Raw genomic sequence first — 27,303 nt, forward strand, 5'->3', positions numbered from 1 at the left:
TCCCCTTCTTCCACGAGCACAATCTCTTTTCCTCTCTTTCCTCCACCCTCTACAGTCGTGTGCGTCGCTAGGGGATCTAGCTCCAGTGATATTGTCGCCTTCCTCGTCGTCGTCACCGCCGTCCCTACAAGATCTCCTCAGTCGAGCTATTCCTTTTGCCGCTGCTCCAATCAACCCCTTTCTAGTCATCACCTCGTCAAGCTCCTCCGAGTCCTAGTGGTGCTTGGCTTGTATTTTTGTGTTGCCCGAGTCTTGGCTTTGGCCATAGTCAGGTTGTTTGGTGTTGAGCGGTTTAGGTTTTAGCTGGGCCTATCCTATGCCATTATTTGTTGTCTTTATTAGAGCTTTAGCTTTTGCAGGTTATAGCTTCAGTTCTTCGTGATACCCCTCTTGATTAAGGAGAAGCTAATGCTAGCTTGTAAAATTTGGGTGATTCGGGTGTTTATCATTTTGAATTTATTTGCCCTTGGGCTTGATGCTTATTTTTCTTGTAATACTTATAGAGAGGCTCTCCAAAATATATTCCTTTTTCTTTGTGTATCAAGCTTGTAAATTTTGACTGAATGAAATGCAACTATCTGCGGGCTTTCCATCAAAAAAATTTTAAAAAAAAAGCTGGAAATAAATGTAGTGAAATCCAAATTCAAATCATCGGATTTAATTATAGTTTGCTGGAACCCAACCAAATCTACCGGTATCTATTAAAATATTATCGCTTATAATTCCAACCGATAGATTCTTTAAAATCAAAAAACAAAATCCCAAATTATATAGAATTTATTGGACTTTTTGGTTTCCTACTTAAAAAGGGTTCTATTTCAAGCAACCCAACCATAGCTCACAATGCTTCCCTCCACTTTAGCCCTTGCCACCTCTCTCCCTCCAAATTTGAATTCAAACGCCCACGCCAACGTTCACTCGAACCCAAATTCCATTGTGCCAAGCAAGAAGACCACCACCTTCCACTCCCCAAAACAAGTAATCCCTCTTCTACAAAGATGCAAGACTATCAACCAATTTACCCAAATCCACGCCGCCATTCTAAAAACCGGCGTCGATCGAGACCCCCTTTTGCTCTTCAAGATTCTTCGCCTATGCTCCGCCTTCAGGACCGTCGACTATGCCTCGCAGATCTTTGGCAGGATAAAGAGCCCAGATGTCTATCACTACACCGCCCTCATTGGCGGCAAGATTGATGTCGGTTGTTATGTCGATGCTATCGAACTTTACTCCTATATGGTCGGGGAAGCTGTCAAACCTGACCCTATTGTGATCTCTTATGTTCTGAAAGCCTGTGTGCTTCAGATGGCTTTGCAACTGGGAAAGCAGATTCATGGTCAGGTTTTTAAATTGAAGTTAGGATCCGAACGGCCCATTCGCATGAAATTAATGGAGCTCTATGGTAAATTTGGCGAGTTCAGTGACGCCAGATTGGTGTTCGGTGAATTGCCTGAGAGAGATGCAGTTGCTGCAACCATTTTGATCTCATGTTATTCCGACTATGGATTGATCGAAGATGCACAGGAAATTTTTGATGCGGTGGTAGACAAGGATACTGTGTGTTGGACTGCAATGATTGATGGGTTTGCTAGGAACAGAAGGGCGAGCACAGCACTGGAGCTGTTCAGAGAAATGCAGAGAGAGGACGTTCGGCCGAATGAGTTTACCATTGTTTGTGTTGTGTCTGTGTGCTCTCAACTTGGTGCATTGGAGCTTGGAAAATGGGTCCATTCATATATCTCGAAGTACAACCTTAGACTGAACACATTTGTGGGTTCTGCGCTGATCGATATGTATGCAAGATGTGGAAGTCTGGAAGAAGCACAAGAAGTGTTCGAAAAAATGGAAGTTAAGGATGTGGTCTCTTACAACTCACTGATTGCAGGGCTAGCCATGCATGGACGAAGTGGTGAGGCAATTGAATTGTACCGGAGAATGATCATAAAAGGTCTACGACCAACCGACGTGACATTTGTCGGTGTTCTGAATGCTTGCAGCCATAGCGGGCTCGTGGAAAACGGATTTGAGATCTTCAAGTCAATGGCAAAGGATTATGGCTTAGAACCGCGGATTGAGCATTATGGTTGCATGGTAGATCTTCTCGGACGTGTTGGGCGTCTCTCAGAAGCATATGAATTCATCAAAAAGATGAGGATTAAACCTGACCGTGTTATATGGGGATCTTTGTTGGGTGCTTGTAAGGTCCATGGAGATCTCAAGCTAGCAGAAAAAGTTGCCGAGATTTTGTTTGACAGTGAAGCAGCAGATTCAGGGACTTACGTTCTTCTCTCCAATGTCTATGCCTCGTTTGGTAAATGGAATGAGGCAGTAATGATAAGAGCCAAAATGAGGGAGAGAGGCATTCAGAAAGAACCAGGATGCAGTTCCATTGAAGTGGAAAATGAGATCCATGAGTTCCTACTTGGAGACATTAGACACCCTCGCCGAGATGAAATCTATAGAAAGTTAGAAGACCTTAACAGTGTTCTCGGAAAGGAAGGCTATACTCCAGCAAAAGATGTCATCTTACAGGACATTGAAGAGGCTGAGAAGGAACAGGCTCTAACTATACATAGCGAAAGACTTGCAATTTGCTTTGGCCTGATCTCGACGAAGCCAGGGACGACTATTCGAGTCGTCAAGAACCTAAGAGTGTGCAATGATTGCCATTCAATGATCAAGCTTACTTCAAAGATGACTAGGAGAAAGATTGTGGTGAGGGATAGGAATAGGTTCCACCATTTTGAGGATGGCACCTGCTCTTGTGGTGATTATTGGTGAATTATGTCATTGGAACTAACATGGAATAAAGCGTTGAGTTCTTCTGTTTCTATTTTCCTGCAGTTCTTCTACCATTTCAAGATCACAGCAAAAAGAAATGATTCACTTCGAAGAAAATATAACATTTAAAGGTGAGGCAACACCACTTACCATACAATTCAGAATCATAAACTTATCTCCTATTTGGCAACATCAATTCAGTAGCAATATTGAGACTAAGAATACAAACCAACAAGCATGCACATCACCTCTCTATATTCTTGAATCCAGGCCAACCTCTATACTGTAACTTCGAAGGGAAAAGAGTGATCTGAAGCTTTCAGAATCAAATGCAATTCACACAATAAAACCAGTAAATTCTGATAAATAATTTAACCAGAAATAATTATTTTACCACTTCAATGAAAAAAAGTTAAACAGTATTAAGTTATTTAAAATGAATAATTATAAAAAAAATCATCGATAAATAGAAGAAAAAAGGGAGATAAAGTGGCAATCATTCATTCTATTTCACTATTATTTTTCGTTATCATTTGAATCAGATTATCTCAAGTAGCATTTTCTGCAGTATCAGAATGACTACTGTGGAGACAACAATGTCTAGCTTGCATTATTTTTTGCCTCTCAGAGTCTCAGGCCTTCAATGTGATGAGACCTAAACATTAGTGCCGCTCTTCTTCCAACAATAGGATGCAGATCCTTCAATAAATATATCATAAGGAGCAGATACGCAGATGCTTGTCAGCCACTTAATGTAATTAGAAAAGGCATGTGGAATCCAGTAATTTTACTGCTTAAAATCAAGACGCATATTACAGGAAAAATTTTTAAGCAGTTAATAATCACCACAATAGAATGACTAAAAGGACTTTTTGACAATATATTGATAGAAATTCTTAAATTTATAAAAAAAAAAAGAAAAGAAACAAGAAGTGGCTTGGATTTGGAAGTACAGTAATCCATTGGTTGAATAAAAAAATCATCTGTCCCTTCTATCGTAGTAGTCTGGACAATACTTAAAAAACAATAACTGAAAGGTCAATGCCGTTTGCAGTGCAAACATGCTCAGACGTTGCTTCAATACTGAAAGAGCTCCTCTTTCTCTCAAAATATATACTGAAAGAGCTCATCAAACTGGGTGCACATTGGAAGGGCTCAATGAGAAAATGACCCACATCCAAGAGAGTCGATATGATCCATATTTTAGACCTGATTATTCTTCTAAAAGTCTGTCATTTACCAATGCTCTTTGATCTAGCAGAGCGCCTATGCTCCTCCAAAAATTAAGTGACCAGAATATAACTGGAATGGGTCTCATGCTGAAGCTTTTCATGAACCAACTACTAAATTGCTGAAGTCCTGTAGATGGTAAATATTAAGAGTGCTGGAACCATGAGACAATAGATGGGGGAGTGAAGAAATGGGTTCATCTTATAAGCCTTGACCAGAGCTCTGCAATGCTGCAATTTAATCATATGATGATAGTAAGTTCAAACAATAAAGAGATTTTATCTTGAGCACTAAACTAAAAGAGGTAACTGAGGAACCAAAAGAGTATAAATTGTATGCCAAATCTATAATTTGTCGAGAGAAATATATCACACCATTAAAAATAGCTTAATCATTTAATGTACCTTAAAATTTTCAGTATTAATCCAAGTTTAATTAGAAGCTTGTAAACATAGATAAAATATATATGGAGACACTCCTACGTTATGAGATACCTGGTAAAAAGAGCTATGTTATCATGAAAGAAAATGTGAAATTAACAGGACTAAAAGATGTACCTTCCAATGTTTCCACAAAATCATCAGACAGACCAGCAAAAGGAATTTTCTTATCCGACGACTTCTCCAAGTACTGGCATGTCTATGTCTCTTTCTCTTGCTCTCTTTATTGTTATCATCTTTCTTCTTCCCTGATAGAGATAGAAAGTGCACTCGATATGCTGTTCTTTCTGCAGCCATGGCAGCTATAACCACAATTGAAGGTAAAACCACATAGTAAAGATGAGGCAGAACAATAACCATGACATCAGGCACTCCGCCATGGACAACTTTAGTACGGTTACTGAAATTTGTAATTACCCAACCTTTGTAAGTCATGTAAGTGAGATTGCTACTTTCAGTAATAGCATACCCATAAAACCAAGGGCAGAATAACAAATATAGCAAATATAAGAAAATTCCAGACCAAACCAAAGTCATCTTGGAAAGCTCTATTAAGATCCAGAATGATCCATCAAGTAAACGTTCGAAAACAGTCCTTCCACTAAAACTAGGATTTAGATACTTGTATGTGAAATGTTTCTTAAAGCATACAAGAGAAGCTCCTGGAATAAGAAGCAACGAGAAGAGAAGTGCAAGGACAGACCACAGAGCAGGATAATATATTGAAGCCCATTGACAACCCATTACAAAAAACTCCTTCCATGTCCAACTAATTTTTGCAGTTAGACCATTAATAGAGAATGGCCTCAATTGGCTATAACAAATCTCTCCTGTTATATCTGTTGCCTCAATTTGCAGCCAATATCTGTCCGGCAATGGGTCTTCAAATGCCTTCCAATTCCATGGGACTACATACATATCTCCTCTAGTTCTGTTTTCTTCAAGTTTGCTCATTGCTGAATCTAGCACTAAATGAAGACTTCCAGGCCTAGAATCATATATCTTTGCTGAAACTAATACAATCTCATGTTTCGAGAATATCAGAGTCCTAACGTTATTAAAAGATGAAGGTCTATTCATCTGGCATTTGAAATCATGGGGAGACGAAATCTTTTGCATGAACCGTGAGTCCAAGGGAAAGGTAGGTAATATTATTATATTCTTAGATCCAAACCTGAAATCTATATCTGTATATGAGACTTGGCCAGAATCAATTGCCAGTATCCGCATGCTTCGGCTCTTTCTCCAGTCACCCATCTCCCACTCCCAGAATTCATTGATAGGTATTCTCTTTCCAGAACAGTTCCCACTATACCCAGTGCTTGGAGTTCCTTGGTGAAGGTTAAATTGATAATATTGTCCTGATAATAGATAATGCTCCTCTGATTTGTGATGACGCTTTAAGTTCTTTCCGAACCTAGTGTGAAGATGCCCACATAGATAAGCTGATAATGAATGCTTTAGAAACATATCTTCGAGATTTTTTCCTGTATCTGTTAATGCAGAGAATGACAAAGGAAAGTGCCCAAAAGCGATCTTTGTCACTGGCAATTCTGAAAATTCAGCATCCCACCATGACAGCATCTTGTCTATATCTGCAAGTAATTGGTCAGTTGGATGCCCGAATAGATTGGTCGGGCCTCGGAGCCCAATATCCATTGTGCTATCAAATCCAACGAAGAGATTCTTCCAGCCACTAATCTGCACAATGCATGAAAAATTACTAAAGTTACGTCATGAAAATCCAGAAAATTAGATGCTTCAAGCACTATGAGTTTTGCAAATTATTTGAGTACTATATATTTCTCATGAACCAAATACAAGATCAGATAATCTAATAAACATAATTTAAGATATATTGAACTTGTCATATTTAGTATCTGACAGAAGATAATTGAGGTTCGATTATGAACAATGATAGGAGTAGACACTGCAGGCTGTGCTAAAAACAACACTCATACTAAATGCATAATTGCAGATCATCTGTTATTTGAATTTGACAGTTGCAGTATATTTTAATGAGTTTATTATAGCATCTTCTAAGGAGCTAGGCCTGGTTAAAAGTTAAAACCTCCAAATTGTGGCACATGCTTGCAAGCATGATCCACTGTTCACTTTACTTTTCCATGTAGCTGTAGTATACATATTCATCAAGTTGACAGAACAGATTGATATAAACAGAAAGCTGATAAAAAACACACTCCTGCAAGCAGTCAGTGAGTCACCCATAAGCATCGTCAAAATAGGGACTTGTAGAAATCATCTACTACTACTTGAAATGGTCACATATTTATCACTACGGTATCAGGCATCAGATGGTCAATCTGAGATTCATCAATGAAGATAAAGTAAAAACATAATATTTGTGTTTAGAAGTACAAACCTGTAAAGTTACACTCTGAACCTTCTTGTTTCGCCCTAATCTTGCATTTATGCTATACTTCTGATAGAAATCATATGAACCACCCAGAGCAGGTACACCAAAGTTATCATGATTCCCTCGTAGATCATAGAAAATTTCCTTGTGAAGTCCACTCCTTTCAACAACATCGTTAATTGCATTTTCGTAATCCATCCACTCTAGTTCTTCTTGTTTCATTGTCAACAAATCTTTGCTTTTTCCATCTGATCATAATAAGGGAATATATATATATATATTAAAAAACAATCAGTTTTTTGAAAGTAATCTGCTTCATATAAAGAGGTAAAAGCATACATGGCTCAATCTTCCATTTCTTTCGTCTTTTGATAAGAGAAATCAGGGCTCTTTGTGAATATAGATCACAGCAATTTCATTAATATCACAAAAGCTTATCCCCCTACTCAACATATACAACAAGAAATAAAACTCAGGAACACCATATAGAGTCGAAACTACATAAAATTATTCTCTCAGTTAGTGGTGATCTCTGAAAATAGCATATTATAATGGAAGGTTGAATATATTTTATGCCCAAAATCACTTCACCCTACTTTACAATTTTATTTTATCAATATGATCATGTACTTATAACTAAAATGAAATAATTAGACTATTCATCCAAATTCATAGAGCCCACTAAACTACCAAAACATCCCTTTTATATCAAATATAACAAATATAGCAAATCATCAAAATGCATAAACTATTCCTCGCCAATCAATTTGTATAACTATAACATAGGCATTACGGTAATTTGAAAAATGTTCCATTAAGTAGGATGAAAACTAACAGTTTCACTTTAGTATACAAGAACCGATTTGGTATAAAAAATTGTAAGAAGAGTGAAGTGATTTTGGGCATAAGTACAAGTTGATAAAATGTATTATACCCATAATTTAAATCATCTTGTGCAACCAAACCTGAATGGATGTTGCCACTTGCAAGTTCCAAAACAACAATGCATAAAATGCCACATGCAACCTTTTAAAGGACGAATTTTAAGAAGGCCTGATCTGATGTTATGCTTAGGATGAGGTCCAACGTAGAAAAAGATTATATAACATAGTCATATTTGAAGATAGATGTAAGAAATCCTCCTAGAAATTATCAAAATTTCTTATAGTTGCTAGATTGTTAGTATGCCTAATATGCCATAGACTACGGCTCGCATAACCACACCATTACATATTTATATTTTATATTATATACATATATATGCATAGGCAAAACAGTTGGCCTATATACTAATAACATTGTTGATGTATTTGTGTCTTTATATTATAATTTTTAACTAAGGGACACCATACCATATGTACACGTGTGTGTGTGCCAAGCCATACCGAATAGCATAATTGCATGTCGAGCTGTGCTGATGTGGAACCTATATTATTTTTTACTTTTTCCTATTTTTATCAATCATCATCAATTAACTTTAGTCATTTTCTTAACTAATATATGTCATGTAGAGCCCTTTTTTTTATTTTTTCCTATTTTCATCGATCATCATTAATTAACTTTAGTCATTTTTTTATTATGTATATTTCTATTAGAATGATAATTTTATTCATCAATCAACCGCAAAGTAGAATTTATCAAAGATAGAAAAAAGAAAAGGAACAATCGTAAGTTCAACATGATTACAATCAGATGAGGAAAAAATTTGAGTCTATAAATAACAAGATATCAATCAAGGATGGCCGTGCCGGCGGCGTACCGGCACGTGGCACGAGGGTGCCACACGGTACCCCTCCTAATGCATCGCCGCTCACCATCGACCTCGTCGTTGATCGCCGATCGCCTCTCGCTTCGTGCCCTAGCCCCCAAAAGAGAAGAGAGATCGAGACAGAGAGATCGAGAGAGAGAGAGATCGGGAGAGGGTTAAAAACTTAAGTTGTGGGCACGAATCGGGCGGCGATCGACGAGTGGCGATGGCGACGGCGACTACAATGGCAAAGGTGAGTATCTCTTTCTCTCATTCTCTTACGGCACGTGCCATGCCGTGCCGTGCCGGCCGGTGGTTGGCACGGTCCATGCCTATGGCACGGCCATCATTGATATCAATACATTTATTACACTCTATATCCATAATCTGCATATGCTTATAGTGTGTGTGCCGATGCCGATCATTCCCTTACATATTCAATATTAATATTATATTATAGGCGAATTATAAAATTCATATTTATATGAAGAATACGTAAGATGTTACAATGAGCAATACTATCAATAGATAAGTTTTAAAAATTATAAAAGCAACACTCTCATGCTATTCTTGTGCCGAGAAATGAAGTCTTTGATCCTCCCGGTCATTCTACACTCAACTAGATATTTAGTTTTCATTATCGAACTATTATCAATTAATATAATGTGTCGAATATTATTATGTGTTCATTTAAATTATGAAATATTCAATCATATTATGGAATGTTCAATCATTAATATTAGTTTCAATGAATATATTCAAATTATATTATGTGTTATATTTATATTTGACTACTGTTATATCTTTTATAAAATAGGTCATTTACAAAAATAATGTAAAGAAAAAAAAACTACAATGTAGATTTTAATACATATATTTAAATAAAAAACTAAAGATTGACATGCCAAAAAACTAAAAAATATTTTTAAATATCTCAAATTTTTTATTAAAAATATGTTAAAGGCATGCCATTGCCACACAGGGGCGTGCTGGTCCGCAAACCCCATGCCAATGATAGCACATGCTCGAAATATGTTTTTACAAGATCCTTATCCACAACAATTTTCAACGTAGCCATCGTTGATATATATATATATATATATATATATATTTTTTTTTCTTAGTGAGAAAATCTCATGGAAGTTCCTCTCATAACAAACTATTTCAAGCATTGATAGACTTTGCAAGTTCGCATGACTAATTTCACTATGATTGACTTCAAAATCATGAGCACATAATGACATTAGTCAAAGAGCAAAGAATTCATCCAACAAAGTTCAAGCTTCCTTAGGTTTCCTTCTTTTTTGCTTTTGGCTCTAAGACAGGAGAGTTGTATGAATATTGATGAGAACTAGCATGCATGTACTTGTAGTTGTAGGTGCTCCGAGGCAATCCAAATACTTTTCATATCCTCATACCACTATGTAGTATGTACTAAATTAATCTCAATGTGGAGAGAGCTTCCCTCAATGCATTCTCATAGAAACCAATCAACCAATGTAAAAGGAAGATGAGAATGTAATGCAAATCTAGTATGAATGCAATGTTTTGGAGAACAATCGACCCAAACAAGTAACTAAAGTAAAATATAGTAAGCAATAACTGATAAGAAGTTAATTGATTAAAAGGATCACTACTAGATGGAAGGAGAGAAAACCACTCAGATAAGGCAGTAGCTTCCTCAACTCTCAAATAGGTATGTTGATAGTAGAAAGGCCTAAAATTAGATGTAAGGAAAAACTTTAGAGTTTAGGTTTACCAATAAATAAAATAGTAGTGCTTTTACTTTAAAAACCAAATCCTCCTCTTCACTTCCGGGCATCCAAAAACTCTCTTTCACTACTGGAATCTTCTGGACAGCAGCAGTAACCAACAAAAAAGTAGAGATTGAAGAAGAAAAAAGGTTTAGAGAGGAGGTAGAAGAGATTAAAGAAGAATATTAAGATAAAGTAGGAGAAAGGAGGAGAGAGAGAGAGAGAGAAGAAGACCGCAGGAGAGAAAATGAGAGACTTCAAATAATTCTTATTCCAACTTGTCCTTGTTTCTCATGCAATAACCCTTAAATAGGTTAACAGCTTTAATTCTAGCTAATTCTAATAGAAACTTATTTCCTAATAGGACTCTAATTGATCATCTTACCTAAATTGATTGACCCAATTTAGGTAATAAATCAATGTGGACATCCCCCACATATAAGCTTACCATAACTATCAATTGAGATTCTAATAGGAATTCATTTCCTAATAGGATCCTAATTGATTAAGCCTTACCTAAATTGACTAACCCAATTTAGATAATAACTCAATATGGACATCCCCCGCATATAGGCTACCATATCTGTCAATTGACTAATTCAATTGATTATTTGAATTAAAAATCAACAATTAGACCAAAATTGGACTCGAGTAATTCTATTTTGGTCAAATTGAAGATGATGCCCACATCAGAATAGTACACCTAAATGATACTTGCGATGAAAAAGTAGTGTTTTCCAGTTTTCATCAGAGCATTGTCTCTTCTCAAAGAAAAGTTGGTGAAAATTTTTGATCTCCTATAGTTTGGGAGGTTCCATTAACATACTGGTTGGCATCCCACAATAATGTCACAATTGAAGATCACTCTCACTTCGATCAGGTTTACTTGTTGAGGTACAAACGCACAACAATATAACAATATGCCAATACCTGTTGGCACAATATGTTATAAGCCCAGATGCTGCAAGATCCTTGGCTCAACTGGCATGTAGCCACAACCAGCTGCATGCTTTGACACAGATTCTTTTGACTGTTAAATACTCTACATGACTTAAAGCAAGTCTAGGGACATTTGTAAGTTTCTACTTATTTGTACTTACTACTGTTAGCATTAGTATTCATATCCACAAATATAAGTGGAGAATAACTTATCCTTTATTCATGTCAAAATGAGTCTTGTGCTACCAATTATACATGAAAACTTGTAGATTTACTAGATCCACCCATTTTTTGAGCAAAACTTGATTTTCAAAATAAACATTATTATGAATGAACAAACTAATTTCCCTACCAAATGACAATACATACATTCAAACTTGTTTACACCTAGCCACATCTATGAATGAGAAGGTGAACTGATTCTCTTTAACTTGTATAAAGAGCAAAAAGATGAGAAAGTTGGAAAGGGGCAGAACTAGCATAAGCTAACACAGTTTGATGTGGAACTGATGCACCTTGATACTCAACATGTGGGAGCTCCCAGTATATGTGACAATATCTTACTAGCATGTTATGTGCATGGTTTCCAGTTTCGGTCGATCTCGAGTGGGATCGGTCGAAACGGATCACGATCCCGGCCGAAACCAGCCGATTAGCTGGTTTCAACTGGGGTTTCGGCCGTTTCGGCCAAAACCCGATCCGTTTTGGTCGATCCGACCAAAGGGACATCAATAACCCCCACCAGCCTCTCTTTCCCTTTTCTCTCTCTCTTTTCTTTCTTTCTCCCTCTCTCTTTTCTTTCTTTCTCTTTTTTCTTTCTTTCTCTTTTCCTCACGGGTCTCTTTGTCACCGACAACTGAGTAGATCTCCAGTGACCTCGACCTCCGGCGACGTTCTCCGATGAAGATTCAACGACCTCGATCTCCGGCGACCTTGGGTAAGTTTTTTTTTAGTTTTTTTTTCTTGTGTAGCAGCTGCACCTGCAGCAACAGCACCACTAGCAGTGGTAGCAGCACCTGGTGCTGCTTATGCAGTTATGCCTCATAAATTTTAAATTATTTTATATTTTATTTTGATTTTTGTTTATGTTTTTTAGTTGCAAAGTTAAAATATCAATGGCTTCAAAAGAGAAGTCATATGATACCGACATTAAGTGGCAACATTGCAACACTATTGGGCAAGATAAAAGACGTGTTAAATGCAACTGGTGTGAAAAGAAAATTAGTGGTGGTGTCAGCCGTTTGAAAGAACATTTAGCTGGAAGACAAGGAAATATAGCTGTAACAACCCAACCCTAAAAAAGAGTAGTCCAAGTAGTTACTGATAATAGGGCAAATTATAAAGCTGCTAAAAATTTACTGATGATAAAAAGACCTCATTTATATTGGACGCCATGTGCTACACATTGTATTGATCTAATGTTAGAGGATATTGCAAAAGAGCCTGAAATTGACATGGTCATACGTAAAGGTTAGAGGTTAACAAATTTTATATATAACCATGGTTGGGTTCTTAATTTACTCAGGCAGATGACTGGTGGTAGGGAGATCATCAGACCCGGCGTCACTATTATCACTCACTTTTTAGCCTTCGAGAGCATCATGCGCTACAAAAATGATATTATGTGGATGTTTACATCACAGGAGTGGTCTATAAAAATTAAGATATATAAAACCTAAATATAAATCTTTAGGTGAAACTTTGAAAAATATGGCTCTTGGAAATGCATTTTGGGATAATATTACAATTATCACCACATTATTTGAGCCTCTTATCGAAGTATTAAAACTTATAGACAGTGATGTCAAGTCTGAGATGGGTTTCTTATATGAGACAATGGACATAGCAAAAGAATCAATAAAAAAAATTTGGACCAAAATTATAGAAAGTTGTGGAAGATGATTGATTCTAAATGGAGCAAACAACTACATAGAGATATATACGCTGCTAGTAGACATGCTTTTAAGTTTTAAGTTTTAAGTTTTAAGTTTTAAGTTTTAAGTTTTAAGAATTTGAATACTTATAAATTTTAAATTTCTACAAGGTATTTTCTTAATCCAAGATTTCAATTCTCTAAAAATGTCAATAATAATAGTGAAGTCTTGTTGGGGGTTAGGAAGTTAATCAGCAAGCTTGAGCCCGATATTCATAAACAAATCCTTTGCGATAAAGAAGTGAGTTATGATTCAATTAAATAATTTTATTATTATTTGTTTCAAGTTTAAACTAACAATATAATCAGTATGCAATAAGCTAATAATATATTTCTGATTTCAGATGGAAAGATATAGATTAAGAGATGGGCAATTTAGTACTGCTAAAGTTGCTGCAGCTATATCTTATAACACTTCAGCTGAATGGTTGTCTATCTATGGATGGAAGGAGGCAACAAATTTGACTCCAATAGCAAAGCAGATTTCAAGTCAAATTGTGTCTTCATCACGGTGTGAAAGAAATATGAGATTGAGGGAGAGAAATTTAAGAAGTTAATTTTTTGTCATTATAATATGAGATTGAATGAGAGAAATTTAAGAAGAAAAGCAAAAAATGAATAACTGATTGATTTAAATCATGTTTTTGATAAATTAGACCCCTTGACTCCATGGATCAAAGAAATAGAGGACAAGTTATTAGATGACATAGATAACCCATGGTTAGATGAGATATTGGAAGAGATCACAACGAAGGCAGAGGCTGGTACGAGTTATTCAGCAGTGAGAGATAGTATACCTACTAGTACTAGTCATAGTCCTAATGATACATATGGTGGTGAGATCGTTCCATCTACATTTGTTGAGGAAAGTCAAGGAGGCATAAGGATTAAAGACAGAGAAACTGAGGATATATATACATATCAATGACGTCGTCATAAGAATGTTGCTTCCTATGATTATGGTACATCGAGTATTTATTGTTTGGAATCATCATAAGATCCATATGCTAGTTATTATCCTCAGTATCCTTAATATTCTCAGGCACAAGATCCAAATGTTGGTTATTATCCTCCTCAGACGCAAGTCATACAACAAGATCCATACAATATGACTAGTATGATGGAATCACTTTTTGGAGCATCAGGTCCCAGACATCAATATGTACAAACTTATGGTGATTATAATGATAAAGACTATAGAAATTTACGAAAACCAGCTCAGTATTCATCAAAGTTCTAAATTTTGAGTAAAGTTAATACATTTTTTAAGTTTTTAGACTTCATATGTGAGTAATTTTTGTTTTCCTATTTTTTTGTCATTTTTTCTAAATTTTTCTATATTTTTCTGCATTTTTAAATATATTTAGAATTTTATATAATTAAAAAATAGTCAGATCCGATACAAACGGCCGATACGATCGATACGTATTGTTTTTCTGGACGGCCGATACCGATCCCGATCCTAATACTGGGAACCTTGATATCAGCGACGTCGTCATAAGAATGTTGCTTCCTATGATTATGGTACATCGAGTATTTATTGTTTTGAGTCATCACAAGATCCATATGCTAGTTATTATCCTCAGTATCCTTAGCATTCTTAGGCACAAGATCTAAATGTTGGTTATTATCATTATCAGACGTAAGTCACACAACAAGATCCATACAATATGACTAGTATGATGGAATCACTTTTTGTAGCATCAGATTTCAGACATCAATATTTTCAACTTATGGTAATTATGATGATAAAGACTATAGAAATTTACGAGAACCAGCTCGGTATTCATCAAAGTTTTAAATTTTGAGTAAGTTAATACATTTTTAAAGTTTTTAGACTTCATATGTGAGTAATTTTTGTTTTCGTATTTTTTTGTCATTTTTTTTAATTTTTCTGTATTTTTCTTTATTTTTAAATATATTTAGAATTTTATATAATTAAAAAAGTCTGATCCGATACGAACGGCTGATACGGCCAATATGTATCGTTTTTCTGGACGGCCAATACCGATCCCGATCCCGATCCTGGGAACCTTAGTTATGTGTCTCTCATGTTTATGTGCACTGCTGTCAAGGGAAATCCACAAGTGCAACCATTATGATATATTACTTCCCTAACTAATTAGATATTGGTCTTCACAACAAGTCCATCCTTTACCTGACTTTTCCTTTTGTTTGAGACAGGACAACATTTTCTAAACAGTTGTGCCAGGTTGATAGCAACTGGAAAAAATTGGTCAATGTTTTGTGAGCCTTATCAAATTAAAGTAATTTTTTCTATCAGATCCTATTTTCAATAAAGTGTTAGATAGTGATAGTGACAGTAATGATAGTATACTACACCTATATAAAAAGAAGTGTGACTTGAATGTCTTCATGAAACTGCTAGGAACAAAACATAAAATACAGTGATCTCATTTAAAAGCTATGACTTCAATAAATCTCAATCAGTATTGCAGACATCAAACAACACTAAAGTGTGGTGGAACTTCTTAGAGAAAAGGCAATACATTATCATGAATTAAAGATTCTATAATATGGTCTCATTAGCATCAAATCCTTCTTCAAAAAGGAATGAAGCAGTCTAAAAGTATTGGACAAAGTAACTTCTGGTTAGAGTAATGTGTTGGTAGAAAACATAAGCCAAAATCAACCTCATTAAGGAAGCCCATAAAGTTCAAATAATGACGTAAAATTGAGGGATAACAAAGGATAGGAATTGTAATTAAGGAGGGTCTATTGAGTCATTGATAACAAAAATGGGGAACCTTACAGCTTACGAATTGAGAACCACTATGTAGCATGCATTTGAATATTTGATGCACTCCAGTAGAGCTTCACATTTGAAATTAGTTTGCAAACGAACAATTTGTTAAAAGGAAATGTCCAGCTAATCAAGAATGAAATAGCAATTCAAAAGATATTCTAACCCAAAAAAAAACTCCATAGTACCGGTTGCTACCAATATTTTTAAAGACAATATTTTCTTTCCTTTTCTTTCTTATAACACTCTTTGCCATTTGTCCTTGGCATCTTTATTTCACCAGATAACAAGGAAAAGGTTCACCTATCCTTACGAATGCTTTAGCTATCATTGGCAATTTATTCAAGCTGAGTACAATTTGAATTTTCATTACCATGTTTTAGCTTTCATTACTTTAGATCGATCTACTGCATTAGATCTTTAATGCCGTAACATCAAATTTTTTAGACAACAGTGATAGAAATCACCTAGCGTACACCAAAGCCTGCAATCAAACCTAATTGAGATTTCCTTTGATGACAAAGGATGCGTATTCAAAATTCCATATTAACACTCTTGACTAATTAAAACATAAAACGAAGGAAACAGCTTCCATTTTTCAAGAGTATTCAACTCCATATCCTACATCCTACAAGGCTAGATAGAACGGAAGAAACCCAATCAATTTAAATCTAGCGTCATTACTAATAGACAAACAACACCCAATACCGAATACAAAATTGTTGCCATTAAAACAAGGAACGCGGTACCAAGCTTAAAAGGTGAATCTTTGGAAAAACAAACCGTAATCCAGATACGAAAACACGATTTTTATCACAAAAATCAAACAAGGAGCCAAGATGGCGTACCTGTGAGGTCGCCGGTGATGAGGACAAGCGACGGGTTGATCATGGAAAGGGCGGGGCCCACATACCTCCTAAAATCGAACGCTCTCTCTGGGTGGAAGACGCTGAAATGGAGGTCGGAAAGTTGCACTACCCACACCACCGAGTTTGGTCCTCCTTCCACCTCTATCACGGTTCCCTCATCAGATGAGGAGGTTGTAGAGGACAAGGAGAGGAAAAGAGCTGTTAGAAGATATGCCCATTTCTCGCCGGCCATGGTTCTGATAGCAAGAAAAGGAAAAGTTTAGAGAGAGAGATCCACAAATGAAGAAAGGAAGGCTAGTTGACGATTAACAAGAAGAGAGGAATTGGTATTTGGTCGAGTGGAAACTGAATAGCCACTGATTTCTTAATAGAAGAATTAAATGAAAAAAAAATTATTATGAATAAATATACAATCAAATGCCCCCACGCAGGATCGAACTACGGACCTTCAGTTTACAAGACTGACGCTCTACCACTGAGCTATAGGGGCATTATTCCAATGTACATATTATTAAAGTAATTAACTCTTCTCCTCTTTCTCACCCTCTGCATGAACCCCTCTCTCTTCTCCTATTTGGCTTCTCAAATTTTCTCTCAAATGTCACTTTCCTAAAGATTATGCATATTTCCTTTCCTGATTGAAGGCTAGCCAGATGAAAGCGTTTTGCTCTAACCCAAGGTAGTCACCTCACACTTATTAACTCTATCATAAATTTCATTCTCGTTCACCTCTTCACGTCCACTTGGACCCATTCATTGTTTTAAATCGCTTGATGATGGGCAAAACCTCCACTATATTGGGTGGGATAATATGACCAATCCTACATCTGCGGAGGGTTTGGAAGTCAAGGATTTAAGGCTCATTCATTGTTCGCATATTACCAAGTGTAAGCTTGATACCTTAAATTTGGAGATGGATGGTTGAACCACCTTGGTTCAGAATAAATATGGGCCTATTCAGAGCCATCGTCATCGAGGCATTATTGCTAGGTGGCATCTTCTTCCTAACGATGTGCCTAGCTTTCGAGTTGGTTTTCGCAAAATAATCTATGATAGGGAGTCCTTCTTCCTTGATTATCCTTGGATTAGCCTCATCCTCCTATTGCTCACTTGCCAGCATATATCAAGATGGATCTAATCACAGGATCCATTTGGTGAAGGAAGTCACTATGAGCTGAACAGACCTGATTCTGAACTTATGTGGTCCTTCCTTCAGTGAGCTCATTTTTGGGTTGAGTCTACCTCTCTGCTAGAGACCCTAAATTCTTGGATCTAGTGGCCCCACCTGTAACGAGTGGCATCAACTAAAAGTGTAATGCTCTCGATCGGCATGGGCACGTGCACGCCCACGCGGCATACGCGGCGCACGCTACAAGTCGAGCGGGGCCCATCACGCACAGATACTCTCCTATGCACATATAATTATGACATCATTAAATAAAACATGCTAACATATCCATGATCACATAATCCATCACCAGATAAATCATACTATTAACCAAATAAAATATGTTAACATATGAATATCCCAGTCCATAATAATATACATTAAACCACTACATAATCTGGCAGGATCCACACAGGCCACAACAAACTATCAAGATACAACTAAAATGATTAATATAAGAGTACACTATGATTCGACCTATATTATACAATTTCATCGTCTAATACAAAAGAGTACAAATATCAAATACTAGTACAACTCAATTCCTATATAAACTATCATCTATACCGTCTCGCATCTATAGCTCACCACATCATCGCTCTAAAATATATTCTCAAGATATCTCAAGTCGCTATCACGTACCACATATCTGAGGGGGTTAGAAAAGAAATAAAGAGAGTCATGAGCAAAAAGCTCAGTGAATAGACCTTACTCTGAATCAGTGATGTCAAATAAAGAGTAAATCATGTATTGGATAATATGAATTAGAAAGAGCATCATGTCATAAATGAGTATATGAATGTTCCTCAATAATACATAAATGAAAAATAGATAACATGTCACGTCATAACTGATAAAATATATAATCCTCAATAATGAATAAACAAATCTCCATGTTATACTATCATCATAACTCTCTCTCAAATATAACACATGATGCATGCCGACCATGACGATGCTATGATATCAAATGCAACTATATATGATGTATATTGACCACTCCATAATCAGGTAATCAGATGATAATAAAATCATATGCATTTCTCAACATCTTAGTCATCAATATCACCTATATATATCATTATCATATTAGACCACTATGCACAATCCACACCCGGTACCCGATCTCAACATCATGTCCGAAAGCTCAGAGCATACTCCGCCACCCGCAAAAGTATCTCAAATATATTCATACCCCGCCACCCGCTAGGGTATCAACATCTATCTAGACTGGACACCCACATAGTTGATAGAAATCTTGTGAGGATAATTCGCCACATATGCCCTGGCGACGACATATGTCCGAATGTCTGCTGCGCACACAGACTAACGACCTCAGACATAAGGCCAATAGGATCGCGACTATGTCGAGCGATCAATCATCTCCAAGCACGCCCTAACCCTCGCGCCTACTCGGGTATCCTTATGCTTTCTATCAACTATCCTATCAATCACATTTCATGTTTTCTTTCTAAATGACAAATCATATGCATATATCCAGTACAATAACAAGTCAATGCATAATAGGAATTTAGGTGGAATAGAAATCAAGAGAAAAATAATGCAATGTAGTCTCCAACTGTATCGTCAACACATCCATACTCATGCTAATCTATTGCATGCATACTCATGCTAAAGATCAACTGGACATAACCTTACAACAATACAATCATCTCTCGTTATCTCTACTTATCATTATCATACTCATATTTAAGATCAGCCTAATTATATGCATGATAAAAATATACTCGACTGTAATTATCTTTAGATAAAGTCATATAATCATGCTGGAGGTCAAAACATGCATGTACATAATATATAACATAACCTAATTTGAGAAAGGCGTCTAGGGGATAAAACTACTCACCATAATCAGAAGATACACACCATGTATCATTTACATCCACCTATCAACTGAGTGACACTCATCGCTACCAAGGTCCACGAGGTCTCAAATAAAGGGTTTGGGATCTGAAAATGTTTAAGTAACATAAAGTTAGTTGTTTATCTCATTATAATCTGTTCGAGTAAAATATGATGATTTATTAGATTTTAGAATTTCTACTTATTTTTATAACTAGCTAGATTTTTAATTATAAATAAAAATAAAAATATAGATAAAAACCTAATTATAATTAAATTATATCTTGATTAATTAGGGACTATGTAGTCATTACTTTATAAAATAATAAATAAATACATAAGCCGATTATTTTATTTGTTACAAAATAATAATGTATAATAAATTATTAGAATTATTTAAAATGTATCTCATAAAAATATTAGTATATAAATTTGATAATTATAATTTACAAATCTATATATTAATATAATAGAGATATAAATAAATAAATATGAGTATTACTTATATTTATACCTAATTAATCATTGATTATACAAATTATAATTAATACTAATCATATTGAAGAATATATATATTATTATTAAAATAATTAATGTCTAAATAATCTATTTGCATTAATTAAGAAGGAAAAACCTAAATAAATAACATCAATAAAATAAATAAATAATTAATTAATTAATTAATAAAATACTGCCATCAGTGCTGGAAAAAGGAGGAGCAGAAGCCGAGGAAGAAGAAGAAAAAGAAAGAAAGAAGAAGAAGAAGAAGGAGAAGAAGAAGAAGAAGAAGAAGAAGAAGAAGGGAGGAGGGGAGGGAGGCGCGGACCTGGGCCGGCAGGGAGGGCACCAGCAGCTGGTGGCCAGCCAACTACCGGCCTCTAACCTGCGGCTCGGCTCCGACGAGCCCGAGCCCAAAGCAAGAAAAAGAGAAAGCGAGAGATAGTGATAGAGAGAGAGAGAGAGAGAGAAGAAGGAAGAGATTCACCTGCGGCAGCACGACGACAGCGGCGGCGGGTCGGCAGTGGGAGAGAAAGAGAGAGAGAGTCTGAGGGAAGAAGGAGAGAGAGAGAGAGAGAGAGAGAGAGAGAGAGAGAGAGAGACCAAACAAGAGAGAGAGAGAGAGGAGAATAAAAAGATAGAGAAAGAGGTGGTGGGGGTTGGCGGTGGCTGTGTCAGCGCTGAGGCCCGCCGCAGCCGGTTAGCTGCGACGATGCTACGGGGTGCGTGGCACCCCGAAGTCACACTTGTGCATGGGCACGAGGCCGGCCACACTATGGCCGGGCACGTCGTGCCCATAACACTTTTTTTTTTTTAAGATAGGTTATTACAAAAAACATCTATATCTTTCTCTGTGAGTTTGACTTGGAGAGTTCTTATTGGTATGGTTGGAAGCTTTTGTTGTTCCTTATGGTTCTACCAAAGATTAAGATTTTCCTCTATAAATTATATATAACTAGCTCTCTATTTGCACAATGCTTAGTTTCCTTTAGGTCTTGGCCCTGAGAAGTCCTGCCCTACTTGGGAGGAATCTCTCCCACCTATTCTTCAATTGCAATTTTATTGTCTCCCTCTTGGACAAATTGTAGGATCTATGGCCTAGTTGACCTTTAGCCTCTAATTAGGAAAATAGAAATCGGCTCTTTGAGGGTTTCTCTCTTCTTCACATCAAAGAACTCTACTCCATTCTCTTATGGGACATTTAGAAATACTCTTCAATCACTACTATGAGCTACATCATCGATTTGCGAACGTAACGTGGCCTTCGCATACCAATACTATAAGGTTATCTCTACTATCTCACCTTCCCCTATTAACTGCATCAAAATAAATACTAATGGATTCTTCTCTCGCTTGCAATCCCATTGGTAGGCTGGATTCATTCTTCGTAACACCTCTAGCTCTCCCATCTTGGTCGGCTATCGGATTGGCCGCTTTGTATTTGTCCAAATATATCGCGCCCCTCAGTCCATTCATACTCTGGTAGCTATTTCTGCTTCCTATAATATACCATTTCATGCCCAAAATGCCCCTCCGCATATAGGAATATGATAAATTTTGCACCTTATAAATCAAATCACTAATTAAGAAATAAATTGTTGGGTTAATTGCACTTGTCATTTTTAAGGTTTGGCCCAATTTCATAAAAATCTCATGTATGGGTGTAAATGAGTTGAGTCTAAATGAGCCGGCTCTAGCTCGGGCTCGACTTGAAATTAATTTCGAGCCTATTTTGATTTTCAGGGCTCACTCAACTCAACTCGAGCCGAGCTAGACCGAAGTAAGAACTATTTAAATTGAATTAAATTTCAATAGTTAAATTAAATAAAACTTTACTAAAGCTAGAAAGTTAAAAAATGTAACTAGTAAATATAACAACATTATACCCCTAATAATAATAAAAAAATTATCAAATAAAAAGGCTTCGCACCGATTTTAAATTTTAACACATCACTATTCAAGCTAGCAAGCCAGCTTATTAAATTGAACAAAACTAAATTAAATAAAAGCTTAATTATACTTTGTCCCAGTGTACTTTGACATTGTATCACTTTGCCCCATATAATATAAAAGCATACAAATAACTCCTCTAGACTTTTGAAATGCTACAACCTTTTAAATGCCATTAATAGAAGCCACAAAATTACCTTCTATCTCTTTGTAATTTGAGAAAAATATTATAATTTATTAGTTGAAAATATTAAATTACTTATTTACCTTTACCTACCATCAATAGGACAACTCTATCTTGCACGGTTGCACCCCACCCAATGTCGTCATATCGCCCACATCGCCCACATCGCCCACATCACCAGTTTAGAGAAGAGAGAAAAGAGAAGTGAGAACAAGAGAAAAGAGAATAGAGAAACCCTTCTTCTTTCTATCTCATCTCATCTTCTTCTCTTCTTCTTTCCTTCTTATTCCTTTCTTCTTTCCCTCTTCTTCCTCAATCTGCCACTCCCATCACATATAGAACTTTTCTTAAACTCTTCCCTCTCAAGGATGCCAAGGTACTCAAGCATTAGAGAAGAACAGAATGCCAAACATCAGAGGAGATTGAGTAGATCAAAGAGTTTGTAAGGTTTGTCCATAAAATTTCTACTTTTATGAAATGTAGACTTTCCTCGAGATATATTATAATACCAATCTCTTAGTTCGCATCCCGAATTTAGGATTTTTTGAGGGCTTATTGAGACAGTGAATGTAGTGAACTTATTGGTTAGTGAATATTCTATATTCCAACCATGTTTGTTCGCTCTTCTTTTCAAGCATGTGGTCCTCTTAATTTATACGTGGTGTGCACTTTATAAGCACATTTAGTTTATTTGTCTGCATAAATATTGAGCTTGTTTGTATGCACTTTATAAACACATTGAGTTTGTTTATCAACATATAGATAAATATTCTAATATAGGTTTCATTATAAATAAAAGTTCCAGATAGATGCAAGTACAACAAATAGTGAGCGCAATCAAAAGAGTAAACTTGGCAATGAGTCAAGTAGAGAAATATTTACTAGTATGGTTGAAGAAAATAGTAGACATAATAAATTATTGGGAAATTTGTATATAACACCCTACCTTTTAGCTAAATTTATATTTTTCACCCTACATTTTCACTATTTGTAGATCGTGTAACAACCCAAACCCAAAAAAAAAAAAAAATTGGGCACAACATGGTGGGGGCGCCACACGCCCACTGCCGCTGCCGCAGCCAACGGGTTGCGGCCAGCTGGCCGTAGTGGGCCCCAGCGCCGCCGCAACTCCTCTACCGCCTTCCATCTCTCTCTCTCTATCTATATCTCTCTCGGTCTCTCTCTCACTCCACTCTCTCTCCACTCTCTTCTCCTCGTTGCCGACGTCGGTCCGCCGCCACCTTCCCGAAGCCGCCGTCGGTGAGAAGCTCTTCTCTCTCTCTCTCTCTCTCTCTCTCTCTCTCTCTCTCTCTCTCTCTCTCTCTCTCTCTCTCTCTCTCTCTCCTCCTCTCTCTCGCTCAAGCTCGGGCTTGTCGGAGCCGAGCCGCCGGCGAGAGGCCGACCATTGGCTGGCCAACAGCAGCGGTGACCTCCCCTTGCCGGCCCGGTCCGCAACCCTCCCCTCACCTTCTCTCTTTCTTCTCTTCCTCTTCTCTTCTTCTTCTTCTTCTTCTTCTTCTTCTTCTTCTTCTTTCTTCTTTCTTCTTATTTCTTATTTCTTCTTCCTTTCTCTTTTCTTTTCCCTCAGCTCCCCTCCTCTCTTCTTCTTCTCCTTCTCCTCCTCCTCCTCCTCCTCCTCCTCCTCCTTCTTCTTCTTCTTCTTCTTCTTCTTCTCCTCCTCCTCTTTCTTCTTCTTCTTCTTCTTCTTCTGCTTTCTTTCTTTTCCTTTTTCCTCCTCGGCTTCTACTCCTTCCTTTTTTTTCTGCACGGCACTGGTGACATTGTTTTATTATCTACTTTATTTTATATTTATTTATTTATTTATTTAGGTATTACTTCCTTAATTAATATAGATAAATTATTTAGACATTAATTATTTTAATAATAATGTATATTCTTCAACATGATGATTATTAATTATAATTAGTATAATTAATGATTAATTAGGTTATAAACTATTATGCATAAATATAGGTAATACTTATTTTGATGTAACTATGTATTTATATTTCTATTAGATTAATATATAGTGTTGTAAATTATAATTATTAGATTTATGTACTAATATTCATAATATATGCAATTTAAGTAATCTTAACAATTTATTATATACTATCGTGTGTAGAATAAGATACTAGTCTTATTAATTAAGAAATATAAATTTATTATAAATAGATCTTATCTATACTTATATCCCATTTATAATTGTTTAGCTTTTACTTTATAATTATATATTTAGAATATTAAATAAAAAGAAACGAACATTTCTCCGTATATTATAACTAGCATTTTATAATAATAGTATGTCATAATATTTGAATCGTACCTATAATGTGAATCTAGTTATGTACAAAGTAAAAGAGGTGATTTTAAACCAAATAAACATTTATATTCTACTTGAACTAATTCTAATTGGATAAACGACTAACTAATATTACTTGAATATTTTCAGATTCCCAACCCCCCTATTTGAGACCCCATGGACTTTGCTAGCGATGAGTGCCACTCGGTTAACTGACGGACGTGAGAGATGTGTGGTTTGTGTCTTCTGATCAGACGGTAAGTAGTCTTATCCCCTAGACGCCTTTCTCAAATTAGGTTATATTATATATTATGTATATGCATGTTTTGGCCTCCAGCATGATTATATGATTTTATTTAGAGATGATTACAGTCGAGCATATTTTATCATGCATTAGATTATACAAATCTGGAATATGAGTACATTGGTGATATATATAGAGATGATTGAAGATGATTCTACTGTTATGATTGTATATCGAGTTGATCCGTAGCATGAGTATGCATGTAATAGATTAGCATGAGTATGCATGTGTTGACGATATAGTTGGAAACTACATTGCATCATTTTCTCTTGATTCCTATTCCACCAAAATTTATGTTATGCATTGATTTATTATAGTACTGGATATATGCATATGATCTGTCATTTAGAAGGAAAACATGAAATGTGATTGATAGGATAGTTGATAGAAAGCGTGAGGATACCCGAGTGGGTGCGAGGGTTAGGGCGTGCATGGAGATGATTGATCGCTCGACATAGTCGCGATCCTGTTGGCCTTACGTCTGAGGTTGTTAGTTTGTGTGCGCAGCAAACATTTGGACACACGCCGTTCGCTAGAGCATATGTGGCGAGTTATCCTCACGAGGTTTCTATCAACTATGTGGGTGCCCGGTCTGGATGGATGTTGATACCCTAGCGGGTGGCGGAGTATGGTTATATTTGAGATACTTTTACGGGTGGCGGAGTATGCTCTGAGCCTTCGGACATGATGTTGAGACCAGGTACCGGGTGTTGACTGTGCATAGTGGTCTAGTATAATAATATTATACCGAGATGTCGATGATGATCGTGATGTTGAGAAATGCATATGATTTTATTATCATCTGATTATTTGATTATCGAGCAGTCAATATACATTATATATGGTTGCATTTGATATCATAGCATCGTCATGGTCGGCATACATCATGTGTCATATTTGAGAGAAAGTTATGATGATAGTATAATATAGAGATTTGTTTAAGCATTATCGAAGATTATATACTTTTATCAATCATGACATGTTATCTACTGTTCATTTATATTATTAATGATGCATTCATATATTCCTTCATGACATGATGCTCTTTCTGATTCATATTATCCAGTACATAATTTACTCTCTGTTTGGCATCACTGATTCGGGGTAAGGTCTATTTACTGAACCTTTTGCTCATGACTCTCTTTATTTTTTCTTTTCTAACCCACTCAGATATGTGGTACGTGATAGCGACTTGAGATATCTTAGAAAATATTTTAGAATGATGATGAGGTATGCTATAGATGCGAGACGGTATAGATGATAGTTTAACTAGATATTGATTTGTACTAGTACTTGATATTTGTACTCTTTTATATTAGACGATGACTTGTATAATACATGTCGAATCATAGTGTACTATTGTATTAGTCATTTTAATTATATCTTAATGGTTTATTATGGCATGTGTGGGTCCTGTCAGATTATGTAGTGGTCTAGTGTATACTATTGTGGACTTGGATATTTATATGTTAACAGGTTTATTTGGTTAATAGTATGTTTTATTTTGTGTTGGATTATGTGAGCATGGATATGTTAGTAGGTAGTATTTGATGATGTCATGATTGTATGTGTACGGAGAATATTTTGTGCGTGACGGGCTCCGCCCGTCCTGTCGCATGCACCGCGCATGCCGCGTGGGCGCGTGGGCGCGTGGGCGTGCATGTGCCCATGCCGGGCGGGGGTGTTACAGATCGAGCCCTATGATACAATTAATATTTGTAGAAAATACCATGAGTTAGATTTTAACTAACACCGTTTGGGCCGATGGGAATATTTCGTCAAATTTATAATTAATTTTCTTAAATGATGAAATACTCTTATACTTCTTCTTCCTCCCTATTTCTACTTTTTCTCTCTTCCTCTCTTTTAGGGCAGAACCCCTATAGCTTCTTCCGATCAAGAAAATGAGATTTTCTCTTCTAACAACTCTCTCTTCTCCTCCTATATCTTGGGTTTGATATTTTCCTTAGATTTAGCTTTAGATTTGGGTAATGGCATAGCTTCAATTTTTGGAAACGGCATAGCTTGGGTTTTAGTCTTTACAATAATTTCACTGATCAAATTTTGAACCCACATCCTATTCAAAATGTTAAACTATGGATTTCAGAAATGACATAGCTATTAGATAATTAATGAGCTCAAATTTACTTTTTTCGTAGCTCCCAAGAGAGTTAATATCATCACAATGAGCTCAAATTTG

At 36.2% G+C, this 27,303-nt stretch overlaps 2 protein-coding genes, 1 long non-coding RNA gene and 1 other non-coding gene across 6 annotated transcripts; 2 read left to right on the forward strand and 2 right to left on the reverse strand.

Moving 5' to 3' along the window:
- Positions 1-839: 839 nt before the first annotated feature.
- On the forward strand, positions 840-2,831 carry LOC140792928 (putative pentatricopeptide repeat-containing protein At5g59200, chloroplastic). Its single transcript, XM_073144176.1, has one exon. It carries the CDS (start codon positions 844-846, stop codon positions 2,779-2,781), a length of 1,938 nt encoding a protein of 645 aa, XP_073000277.1. The 5' UTR covers positions 840-843; the 3' UTR covers positions 2,782-2,831.
- An 806-nt stretch (positions 2,832-3,637) lies between these two features.
- Positions 3,638-17,284, reverse strand: LOC140792927 (putative metallophosphoesterase At3g03305). 3 transcript variants are annotated; one of them, XM_073144174.1, is made up of 5 exons: positions 17,246-17,284; positions 16,814-17,070; positions 6,835-7,076; positions 4,569-6,152; positions 3,638-4,241 (listed from the first exon to the last, which is right to left on the reverse strand). In XM_073144174.1, the coding sequence occupies exons 2-5, from the start codon at positions 17,064-17,066 to the stop codon at positions 4,125-4,127; spliced, it is 2,196 nt and encodes a 731-aa protein (XP_073000275.1). In that variant the 5' UTR covers positions 17,067-17,070; positions 17,246-17,284; the 3' UTR covers positions 3,638-4,124. The 3 variants fall into 3 exon arrangements, with proteins under 3 accessions (XP_073000275.1, XP_073000276.1, XP_073000274.1); XM_073144175.1 differs by lacking the exon at positions 17,246-17,284 and adding an exon at positions 7,168-7,270 and having other exon boundaries at positions 16,814-16,938; XM_073144173.1 differs by lacking the exon at positions 17,246-17,284 and having other exon boundaries at positions 16,814-17,189.
- TRNAT-UGU (transfer RNA threonine (anticodon UGU)) lies at positions 17,253-17,324 on the reverse strand. Its single transcript has one exon. It is a non-coding gene; the product is annotated as a tRNA-Thr (tRNA).
- Positions 17,325-22,689: 5,365 nt separating this feature from the next.
- LOC140792752 (uncharacterized) lies at positions 22,690-26,422 on the forward strand. Its single transcript, XR_012109806.1, has 3 exons — positions 22,690-22,944; positions 24,950-25,056; positions 26,274-26,422. It is a non-coding gene; the product is annotated as an uncharacterized lncRNA (long non-coding RNA).
- The last annotated feature ends 881 nt before the right edge of the window (positions 26,423-27,303 follow it).

The sequence above is a fragment of the Typha latifolia genome, chromosome 7 (assembly GCF_019914945.1).
Source record: "Typha latifolia isolate L0001 chromosome 7, TyphaL0001v2, whole genome shotgun sequence".
NCBI classification, from domain to species: Eukaryota; Viridiplantae; Streptophyta; class Magnoliopsida; order Poales; family Typhaceae; genus Typha; species Typha latifolia.

Coding starts and splice junctions, on each gene's coding strand:
- LOC140792928 (XM_073144176.1), top strand. CDS start 844: ATGCTTCCCTCCACTTTAGCCCTTGCCACCTCTCTCCCTCCAAATTTG.
- LOC140792927 (XM_073144174.1), bottom strand. CDS start 17,066: ATGGCCGGCGAGAAATGGGCATATCTTCTAACAGCTCTTTTCCTCTCC. Junction 7,077..16,813: donor CATCACCGGCGACCTCACAG/GTACGCCATCTT, acceptor TATTATGATCAG/ATGGAAAAAGCAAAGATTTG. Junction 6,153..6,834: donor TTCAGAGTGTAACTTTACAG/GTTTGTACTTCT, acceptor TGCATTGTGCAG/ATTAGTGGCTGGAAGAATCT.